At 45.1% G+C, this 11,689-nt stretch overlaps 1 protein-coding gene across 1 annotated transcript in view; it reads right to left on the bottom strand.

Moving 5' to 3' along the window:
* Nucleotides 1-10,958, bottom strand: part of LOC118780248 (neurexophilin-2-like) — a 26,479-nt gene extending 15,521 nt beyond the window's left edge. Inside the window, exon 1 of the mRNA XM_036532657.1 lies at nt 10,905-10,958. Within this exon, the coding sequence (XP_036388550.1) occupies nt 10,905-10,958 (54 nt within the window). The remainder of the gene's footprint in view (nt 1-10,904) is intronic.
* Nucleotides 10,959-11,689: the final 731 nt, after the last annotated feature.

Consider the following 11,689-nt stretch of genomic DNA (forward strand, 5'->3'; position numbering starts at 1 on the left):
TCCTGAGCCTAAGTTTCAGATGAATAAGCAGGCTCTTTTCTGGGACCAGCTCTTGGCATTGCAGTGCTTTGTAATGTGATATGGGTGGGGGTTTATAAATCTAAATTAAAAACTGAATCTTTGATTAATAATGGATCTCAGCCTGATTCTGCCCTGCATGCTTTGTTTAGTTTTCCTCTAAACTTTTTAAAATAAATCTCTGCATTTTGGGTTTAATTTGGGTGTTTGCCCCACTGAGCAAAATCTTGCTTAGTAAGCACCCCTCTCTACAGTTCGGTCCTGTACAGAATTGAGAGGTAATCTGTCACACCTCAACACCCATCACCCCCCAACCAATCTGCAGAAATGAGATCGTTATGAGGAGAGGCAAATAAACTCAATGTTTTCATAATTGGAGTGTTTTCTTTCCTTCGCTGTGACTAGAGAGAGGTATTATTTCTGATTAATCACCATCTGAGACCCTAACTTCATTCGCTGAGTTTCCTCTCTTTTTAGAAACGGTTTTGCATAGAGCAAACACTGTACATACTGTACATAATCACTGGAGAATTACCGGGAACCTTATGGACGGCTTTGTCAAAATTTATATTTCATGTTTTTCTAAAGCCTGTCTGGCATGCACTTCATCTTCACACAGGGGATGCTTACCTCTGTGAATTATGAATCAATATGTCATATAAAACAATACTATTATAAAAATTTTCCAAAATCTACAGAAGGTTACCTGAGGTTTCCGGGCTAAAATCAATGAGTAAAGTCACAAAGGACCATGATGGAAATCAGGACCTGGATCATGAATAGCTGAATGATTAAGGAGTTGCTCGAGTAAATTGAAGTGTGAGTGTGTTGCAAAGAGCTAATTCCCACACCTTTGCCTCTCCCTGTCTCATCTAGCAAATGTGTGTTCAGAGCTTTTAATTGCAGCAGGTGTTTTCTGTGTTGGTCTATAGCAGGTGTGTCTGTGTTGGTCTATAGCAGGTGTTTTCTGTGTTGGTCTATAGCAGGGGTGTCTGTGTTGGTCTATAGCAGGTGTTTTCTGTGTTGGTCTATAGCAGGTGTGTCTGTGTTGGTCTATAGCAGGTGTTTTCTGTGTTGGTCTATAGCAGGGGTGTCTGTGTTGGTCTATAGCAGGTGTGTCTGTGTTGGTCTATAGTAGGTCTTTCTGTGCTGGTTTGTGGTAGGTGTGTCTGTGTCTCCAGCACGCTGCTAAACTTCCTGCACACTGCCCCCGCTCTCTCCAGGGGGGCGCTGATCTCAGACTCGAGTCATTGGTGTGCTCTGCTTCTCTCTCCCGCTCCTCTGTTAGCATGCTGCCGTCTTCCTCATTACATACGACACTGAAAGCTGTCCCCGGTCATCTCCGATTTGGTCTGAAGGGCGATTGTGTTTCCCGTGATACCTCTGCCCTGCATATACACTTCTCTGCATATTCACAGATATCACCTACAGCAGGTGCTGTGCTGATGTTTACGGCACATGGATGTGATGGTTCAGTCATCTGCGCCCACTGCTATCCCATCCAGACAATACACAGACCAGCCGATCTGTGCGGGGCCTCCTCTGATGTTTGTGAACTTACAGGCTGTATGTGAGAGTCTACACTGTCCACAGTGCTGAATTCTGAGGCCCCTCATTGACCCGCACTCAACTGGAGCTTTCCATGGTGCTGAACTGCAACGTTCCTGACTGATCTACAGTCAATGGGGCCCTGCAGATAGAACTGCTACACACAGTGTTATGCACCCTCCAGCCATGAGAGGGCACTGCTGTCTGGCTGTTCTGTATCTTGTGTCATCTAGAGTATATCCTTCTATGAACAGCAAATGGGGGGCAGACCACAGCAAACCTCCAGAGAAGCAGTCACGTGACACTCATATACTTGCACAACTAAAGACACAGCACATATACATGTTTTCATGTAAAAACAATGTTTAAGTGGTCAGCAACATGTGCTCATTGTATTGTTAGTGAGTGAGTATGGTCATGTTGATTTGAATGTATATTTTGGATCCTTGTCTTCTGCTTTGCTGATTCTAACAAGTAGCCCTCTTTCAATAAGCTTTGTAGTGTTTCGTCTGCTGGTTCAGAAGATTACCCACCAGGGCCCCCTCCCCGTCAGACACATTTTACACCTGAATCTCAGTTTACATTCGGGACCTGTTCTCATGGGCCCTGAAAGGCCTCCACCCTACAGGGCCCATCCTCCTGCAGAGACACACCTTCCTACAGGCCCATCCTCCCGCAGAGACACACCTTCCTACAGGCCCATCCTCCCGCAGAGACACACCTTCCTACAGGCCCATCCTCCCGCAGAGACACACCTTCCTACAGGCCCATCCTCCTGCAGAGACACACCTTCCTACAGGCCCATCCTCCTGCAGAGACATACCTCCCTACAAGCCCATCCTCCCGCAGAGACACACCTTCCTACAGGCCCATCCTCCTGCAGAGACACACCTTCCTACAGGCCCATCCTCCTGCAGAGACACACCTGAGCGGCAGGTGGGTGCGGTATGCAGTGCTCCTTGTCCTCGATCTTCTCCACGCTCTGCTGTCTCACGCTGTTCGTTTCTTCTGCTCCAGTTACTCGCCGCCAGCTGTTGTGCGGTGTCTTGCGCATCTCCGCAGCGCGCGCTCGCCAGCGCACCTCACTGCCACAGTGCATTACGGCAGCGTGCTCTGAGCTGTGACATCACTCTGCGGCAAGAACCGCCCCTCTTCCAGCCCGATCCTTCTCAAGACTCACAATCCAGGGCAGATGTATGTGTGCACCCCCTGCACAAGCTCAGAACAGCACAGCACAGCACAGCACAGTGCAGCCAATCGGAAAACAGCAAAGCACAGCATAGCCAGGGCTGAATCCCCAAGACGGGATGCAACAGAATTCCCTCCTGACCTCTGACCTCTGACTACTCCAACCCACCCCAGGCCACCTTCCCAGGACAAAGGCCTCAAAGCCTCCGCAAGAACCAATGAATAAAGATTACACAGGAACCCAGAGCTCAGAGCTCAGGCACAGAGCAGTCTGAGAGGTATGATGTTCCCACGCCTTATTCTCACAGGACTAAACTGGAATCAGCAGCACCTGAATAAAGGGCTGCAATGAGAGCTGCTGTAAGCCTGTATCTGCAGGGGACAGGAGCTTCCAGGTGAAAGGACACTCTGCTGACACAGGAAATAGAAGCCACTGCAAGAGACCACTCTCTCACACCTTCCAACTACAAGGCGTGGAACCACGACATCCTTTCACACCATAACACTTCAGTCTCCGCCTCCTGTCTGACATTATGATCATGTTTTATGTATATGTTTCTGCAGAGTTTTATATACAGTGAGCCCCTCTACCAGTGGGAGCACCAACCTGGACTTCCAGTGCTGAGGAAATCAGTACAACCTTACAGAAATGTATCTGGACTTAAATCCCTTTACACTAGTGAGAGGAGGAGATAAAGGAGAATACAGAGGAAGGAAGAGGAGGAGGACGAAGAAGAGAGGGGTAAATGTAATAAACCATTTTTACAGCTGACACATTTTAATGGTGTGAACACCACGTTTTAGTGGGGACACCCAAGAACCAGCTGGATGGATGGATATTTTATGGAAGACTGAACTAAGAATGAGCAGTATAAGCAGATATTATGTAAAAGAGCCAATGAAAAGCCAGCTCGTATAAGTGGATATTTTGTAAGAGAGTAAAGTGCTGTAGCCGCCCAGGATAAGTCAATATGCGGTGTTAATGTGAAGCCACAGGGGGAGACCTCTTCCCCACAGCGCTATCCAGCATGCCTGAATGAATAGGGAGCAGGCCGTAGCAGAGATATTAAAATGATGAAAACTAATCCTTCCCAGCTCTCCCCGACCCTGAGTGTGCCTCTCTGTCTGGACACTGAGTTATGACACTTACAATATTTGGTGTCTCTAAGATTACAGTTTAATATTTCATTACATGCACACAGTCCCTCTCCACAGATCCACCCAGGTGTCACTATCAATCACCTACAACATGGGGAAAACCAAGGCTATTCAATAACTCAAGCTGTAACACACACACACACACACACACACACACGCACACACACAAAAACACACGTACACACACATACATACAGAACGCGCACGCACACACACACGTGCACACACACGCGTACGCACACACACACACACACACACACACACACACACACACACATACACACACACACAAAAACACATACGCACACGCAGGCACACACACACACACACACACACACAGGCACACACACACAAAAACACATGCACACACACACACACACACACACACAAAAACACACACACACGCACGCACACACACACACACACACACACACGCACACACACACACACACACACACACACACACACACGCACGCACACACACGCACACACACGCACACACACACACACACACTCTATACACACACTCACACACATGCGCATGCATATCCTCTCTGTCTCTCTCTGGCTCTTGTGGCACTGAAATGACGGTGATATATGGTTCTGCAGCAGCAGCAATGGAGAGGTGGGGATTAAAAAGTGAGGAAGAGAGAGATCAATTTTCACCTGTTTAATGCAAAAATATTCAACGTGGAAAATTCTGCTTCGATTCGGAAAAAACTGAGCAGGCAGCTGTTCCCATATGCCTGCCGTTCACTCAGCTGGGGAGTCGGAAATGCGAAAACGGATCGTTTCAAATGGTTATAATGAGAGACACAGTGAGGGAGAGACACAGTCACAGGAACACTGAAAGAGACGGATCCATGCAGCTTTTGGGAGGCTGGGGTGGCAGGACTAGTAAATAATGAAGAGGCCGGCCATTTCACCAGCTGTAAAGGGCCCTCCTCCACTGACCAGAGATGGGTGAGCTGGTTGTGAATGAAACCACAGTGACAATAAATAACATATTCTGGTTGGTTGACCAGGTGTGGTTTAATACAGCTGTGTACATTTTTTGGAGAGTCATACCTTAAATGTGCCCTGTGATTTCTGAATTAAGTTTAATATCAATGCACAGAACCAGACACAGGACTGTCTTCCAATCACTCAAAACAGGATTGTAAATTCTGTTATCACTGTATATTTTCACAGTGGAAATACCATTCTATTAATGGCAACGCTGTGAAGGTGTCTGATACGTTCCCAGTTAATACTGATTTATTTGGCACCCTGCATCTTCGAACTGACTTCAAATTTCAGGAAGTGTGATTTCTTCAGTTGCTCAAACAGAGGTTTTCATGCTTCTGAAATTAGGGCTGTCACACTATTTTTTAAAAAAATTGTTTTTTAAAGATTGATCTTGATCTTTTTCAAAAATATTTCTTGACAGTAACAGAATAAATTGTAGCTTGGTTTTTTAAGTAAACAACAGAAATGTCCTTAAAGCTTTGTTTAAGAAGGATTGATCTGCCTATTCAAGTTTATAAAGACTTTTTGTTGTCTTACATGTCTATTGCCTTGTCCAACATGCAGCATTCTTTTTAGTGATGAAGCAGAATATCAAATATCTAGGCTAAAAACACAAATTTTTTTCATCTTATGACCTAATTAACTTACTACAGTGGACCCACAATTCATATCTCCAACTTCTTACACTTGACCTTATATGCCACAGCACATGAGTGTACTGAGGATAAGTCTTTGTAAATGAAGTGGACAAAATGTGGTTTTATTTTTTAAATAACAAAAAATATCAGGAGAAATCATCTTGGCATTACAAGGGTCAAACAGTGGACTGTGGTTAACAAGTCTGAAAATCACTCCATAATTTGGGATTTATTAACTGAATAACCGCATGCCAGATAAACTTCCTGAAATAAAACAAAATTGCTGCGGAAGTTATGGCTAAAAGCAACGCTGCCTTAAATTCTAAATTACATTTTAAACCTCCCATTGAAACGCACCCCCTTTCACAAGCTCACCAAACAATTTCGCAAATTGCTTTCTGATTGAAGAAATGACAGTGTAGCTTAACAGCCTCTTAAAGCTGGACTAAATGCTGCCAGTGTTGTACGGCTTTGGAAACGAAAAGATTTCATATTTATTCCCGGGGAGTTTGCATTGAATCTGTACGGCTTTTTACCAGAATTTTTACTGTTGTGCACCCTATACTCTTTGTTTCATGTCACATGCCTTCATGTATGCGATTGTGACATTACATAAAGGTTATTAACTCTGAAGCAAGCTTACCCCCATTCTATGTACGGTGTTATCACCATCTCCTAATCTCTCTGTCATATTCAAAGTTCAAAAAAATTCCTCCTTTCCCCAGGCTTCAGATGGGGGCGGGGCTTCTCTGGGATTCTCCCGTTTTAATCAGAGTGGCTCCTGGGGGTTTGAGCTAACAGTGAAACGCAGCAATGCTAAGCTCTGCCAGATAAATCATGAAAAAGGTCTACATATATAAATAAATAATACCGCAAATTAATGTGGTTCAATCCTACTAATGTCCCAGGGGTGGGGAGTTAACAATAGAGGTATTTTATCAGACGGATTGAGGTATTTGATTTAGCATCAGTTAGTTACAGAGCGTAGGCTAAAGCCACCCATCCTCTCTCTCTCTTTCTTTCTCTCTCGCTGTTTCACTTTCTTTCTCTTTTTTTATCTCTCCCTCTCTCTCGCTGTTTCTTTCTCTCTTCCTCGCTCTCCAGCTCCTTCTAATAAGTGCAAATGAAGTTGCTGCAGACATGTTAGTGACTAATTGTTGCTGCACATAAATCTAGTCTTGTTTTTCTGAATAGCATTTTGTGCTATCATAAGTGCTGACTTATTCATTAACACTTTACTTGCTTTACTGAAGTTTAAATTATTGTAGCCTTTAGCCTGTATTTTAATTATGGCACAGGTTATTGTAACACTGCATGATGCGTTGATACATTTTTTTTCAGACATGCTGTGATGTGTTCTGTGTGTGCTGATACTTATTTGGCCTCATTACATATGTGCTCATGTTTATTTTAGCTGTGTATGTCCCTTTGGATATGAGCATCTGCCAAAATAATAAATGCAATGTAACGTAAACATAAAGTTTACCTGTTTGATGATAATTTTGCCAGTATGAAGACACACATCGTATTGGCAGATTTCGGCAGGACACCATGACAGCATCAAGTCCAGTCCATTAACTGGTAAATTGGTGATTCACAGCTGGACAGCATTAATGGTTAATTAATGTTTACGATTGAGCTGTCCTGGTTACAACACCACCCGCACTGCATTGTGGGTCTTTTAACGCCTTCTCTGATGCGGTCTCAGGAAACATTGACATCGGTTTACTATGAATCACCACAAACAGCTGCTGGGTCCACAGACAGCAAAAGCATCTTTCACCTGTGTGTTTAAAGATGGGCGGATTCCTGGAATCGGAGCTTTCCACGCTTCATACAGTACACTCACACAGACCCTGCACCTTCATGGTTTTGCTGATTTCTTAAAACAGTAACCTGAATAAATGTAGAGTAACTCAGAGGGTCGAATCAACAGAGGTGGGCACTGAGCCCCTCTCACCCCCCTCTGCCCCTGACAGCACGCAAACAGAAAGGCTTGTCAGCCTCAGTCATAAACAGCGATAATATTAAATCTATAGAGGAGTCGGGTCACACTCAGTTCCAAAAGCGTAGGCAGAAGAGTCAGTTCTGTAAAAGCCACTGAAGCTAATTTTTAATTATTTTTCCACACTTAGTCTTTGATGTGTCTCAGTACTCAATACTTTTCGCCAAATCTTCCCTTTCATTCTCTTTTTCTGTCTCTCTCTCCTTCCTCTCTCTCTCTCAGTCTGTCTGTCTCTCTCTCTCTCTCTCTCCCTCTCTTTCTCTTTCTCTCTCTCTCCCTCTCTCTCTCTCTCCCTCCCCCTCTCTCTCTCCCTCCCTCTCTCTCTCTCCCTCCCTCTCTCTCTCTCTCTCTCTCTCTCTCTCTCTCCCTCCCTCTCTCTCTCTCCCTCCCTCTCTCCCTCTCTCTCTCTCTCCCTCCCTCTCTCTCTTTCTCTCTCTCTCAGTATTGCACAGCAGACAGTACAGGAGATGCGCTCGAGCACAGATGTCTGCTTCGACTGTCACCAGTCAGAGGACAGCATGCATCTGACAGCACAGCACTGTTCCTGATACAGCAGGAAACGACCGGAGCGCAGACAAACACACAGGTCAGATCTGCAGCGGGTCGTTCCATAGTGCGATTAGCAGGATCGTTATTTTGTTTTACACATAGAGAGTTTGGCACACATCCTGAGGCAGGTGTTTTCACAGCACCCATCTCCAGCTTAGACTCCAGTAAAACAGCAGCTAAGCCAACTTCTCCAGATGATAAACGCACTGCTGTTTTAGGCATCTGTGCTCAGCCAGGCTCTGTGCCAGGAGTAAACACAGAGGGGGGCACAGAAAGTCATACATACTGTGCAGACATCGGGATATAAGGAGACAACTGGGGGTGCGCTGAGGGCTGTCTGGGGGAGCTGTGCACCCCTAAGCACCCCCATAGCACCGGGTCTGTGCTCAACATACGTAAGCTCAGAGTGTAACCCTGAGGCCAAGCCAAGGATCCAGTTAAGTGACATAGCACTTGTGTGTGTGTGCCTTAAACTGTGAGAGATGCAATTATGCAAATTATGTATTTTTGGTTATTCTCAGACCTTATTCAGTTATTTTGGTCACTGTCACATTCAGGCTGATGTGTAAATATTGAGAGGAAAAAAAAACACCTGCTTAGTTAAATAAAGCGAAAACATCATAGCTGTTAGACTGAGCCCCTCACCCCTATCCCTGACACACACACACACACACACATACACACACACACACACACACAGACCTACAGACAGACAGACAAATCAATAGCTGTCATGAACTCCCATTGAATACAGTGCTGTGCCAGTGACCTGCACCATATTGGAAATTTCCCCTTCATTGGTTTGCTTCTTGCATGCGGGCTCCTCTTAACCAGCGTTGTGGCCGTCGCTGTAAAACACTGCAGTTATGTCTTTTTAGAACAGCGCATTCGGCTTCAGACGCCACATCATCTGAAGAGTGACAAGCTGTTTTTTTCTACTCTGGAACACTTCACGCCAAAAATAAATGCGGTGACAGGGCCAATGCCCAATTCTCTGAATGCGTCACCAAGAAAATGCAAGAGCGGCCGCGCACTGTGGAGAAATAAAGAGCGCAAATGAAATGAATGAATAACATGTTTCTGTGTGGACAGAGGGAAAAAGCGCCCCTGTCAGAGATGTGTTTGCGGCTGAAATACAGAGACCACACACCCTACCGTGTGCTGTGTGCATCTCTTCACTGCGGCTTGGGACGGAGCCGTGTGTGAGAGCGTGGCGAGTCACACAGCACCTGCCTCTACAGGTACACCAGGTGTACAATTTAAGAATTTACAGCGTACCCGCAAAAAGTGTTTTCCTCTATGGCACAGACAGACAAACCTACATACTATAGGTGAGGTGAAGAGCTGCAACTCTTAACCAGAAGGTCATAGGTTTAAAGAGGCCCTTGCATTGTATCACTGAGCACAGACCTTAATGTGAGCTACTTCAGTGAGGTACCCACCAACACATAGATTATGTGTTCAATTAATGTAAATGAAATGTGAGGAGTCCAGCCAAAGGGCACATCTGACAATGTGACTCAGAATCGCCAGTGGAGGAAGCTGTTTCCAGTTCATCTTTTCTGTAAGAAGTGTACCAAGAAGAGTCCTGTCCTGTCCCTGCCTGATCTCTTTAGCTGTGTTACAGATAACCCCCCCCCCCCCCCCCAACCTCTGACCAAAACCGCGAGCAGCCTGTCGCATCTTTCAGTCCTCTTTCAAAAGTGTGCGAAAGCAACGCCAAGATCCGGGACGGTGCCTCTCAAAGGCTCAAAGGCGATTCAGTTGACTGAATGAGCCCAAACCCACTGGTCACTCAGATTAAAGAAGTTGCTTCTTTTTCATTGATTACAGCAGTCGGTCGACACACACACACATACATTTATGGTCACACACACATCCGTATTCTGTGAATTGTATTATTGTTATTAAACCTAGTAGCCCGTTTCATTCGGCTGTTGAGGGTAAGGCGGATTAAATCGATGACGCACGATGGTGGCGAAGTGTTCCACGCCTCGGGCGAACACATCTCCGGTGTCTTTCGAACATCAAACTGCGGGACAAATTAGATGAAGAGATTACAGCAAGATGAAGCGTGTGTGTACAATAAATGCGATGCTCTTCTGTTTATCTGGACTGAGTAACTACAAGCTAGATATTTTAAAGAGGTAACTGGAGACAGGAATACCCGGCCGGCCGCTCGTAAATGCCCTCGAACAAAACTGAAAACCTCAGAACACACACGCACACACACGCGTGGGAGAACACGCAGAATTCCGCTCAGATTCACTCGCAGTCTTCAGCTGCGCGCTGTGCGCCCAGGTGAGCCGTCTCAACAAAGTTTTCACTGTCAAATCTACGCCTTTTGAGTGTGACACATTGCAGAGTTAACACATTCATAAATAGTCGATCTGATTTGTTTTTCCTTCAATAAAGGCAAACGATGTTACCAAGCAGGACGAAAGGGTTAGTTTCTAATATTGTCTTTGATAATCATCTCATGTGCTCGAGGTTCAGAAGGACATCAGAACTGGGTAGCTACTTCACACTTACCTATTGACTAATGAAACTTAATTCTGGTCTCTGCTCCTCAGCGCAGCTGTATGCACAATCACACTACGGTCCGTATGCACACATCTGGGGATCTGGGCATTATATTAATTACCCTCAAATCCACAATCTGAAACTGATTGCACTATGTTACAGCTACCTCAGCTCGCCACATCCTCACACATCCACTGAGAAACCTCTTGGTAAAAGGTATTGATCTGGATTTGTAAGCAGATTTGCTGTGTGAGTGTCAGATCGCCTACCTGCAGAAGGAACCACTGACCGATGATCGCGAAGGTCCAGCGTAACACCTTCATCGCGCCTCCCAAACTGCGGACCTGTCCGATGCTATTGTTCCCCCTAGGATAACATATACCTACAGTCAGAGGGATGCTGTCCTAGAAAGCCAACAATCCAGGATGCAGGAAAAAATAAAATAAAAAGAGTATTGTTTAGTTTTTGTGAAGCTTTCTGAGAGTTAATCGATATATCATTATACAGTTCTGTGTCAAAAGTTCGTCTCGTGGATACAAAGATCTTGCTCTTGCCCTCAGTTCGAAACTCCTGGATTAGTGGGATCGGACAAAAACAGTCGACTGCATTCCTCACAAGCAACCGCTCTCTCTCTCTCTCTCTCTCTCTCTCTCTCTCTCTCTCTTCCCCTCTCTCTCTTTCGCTTGCTCGCTAACCAATGCAAATGAATAGAAGTTTTTTACAGGCACTGTTGTTATATATAAACAGCACCTCGGACTTTTCTTATTCAAGGTGTGAGGTTTTATGTAATTGCTGAATGAAAACTGAAACGTGTATGAACCATTCACGTCCTTGCGCTCCACATTGATGCGACGTATGTAGTCTTTCTATCTGCTACATCTGCACACAACAAAGACGTCTCACCGGAATCCAAACTTGTGTTTGTGTGTATTGCCTTCCCTTATGATTCGTAAATGTGCAATTTTCCCAGATATACACAAATATGATGAGTTGAGCAAACCTATATCAGGACATATACATAGATCGCTGCCAAATAATTCCACAAGGACAGGAA

Source organism: Megalops cyprinoides, chromosome 7 (assembly GCF_013368585.1).
Source record: "Megalops cyprinoides isolate fMegCyp1 chromosome 7, fMegCyp1.pri, whole genome shotgun sequence".
NCBI classification, from domain to species: domain Eukaryota; kingdom Metazoa; phylum Chordata; class Actinopteri; order Elopiformes; family Megalopidae; genus Megalops; species Megalops cyprinoides.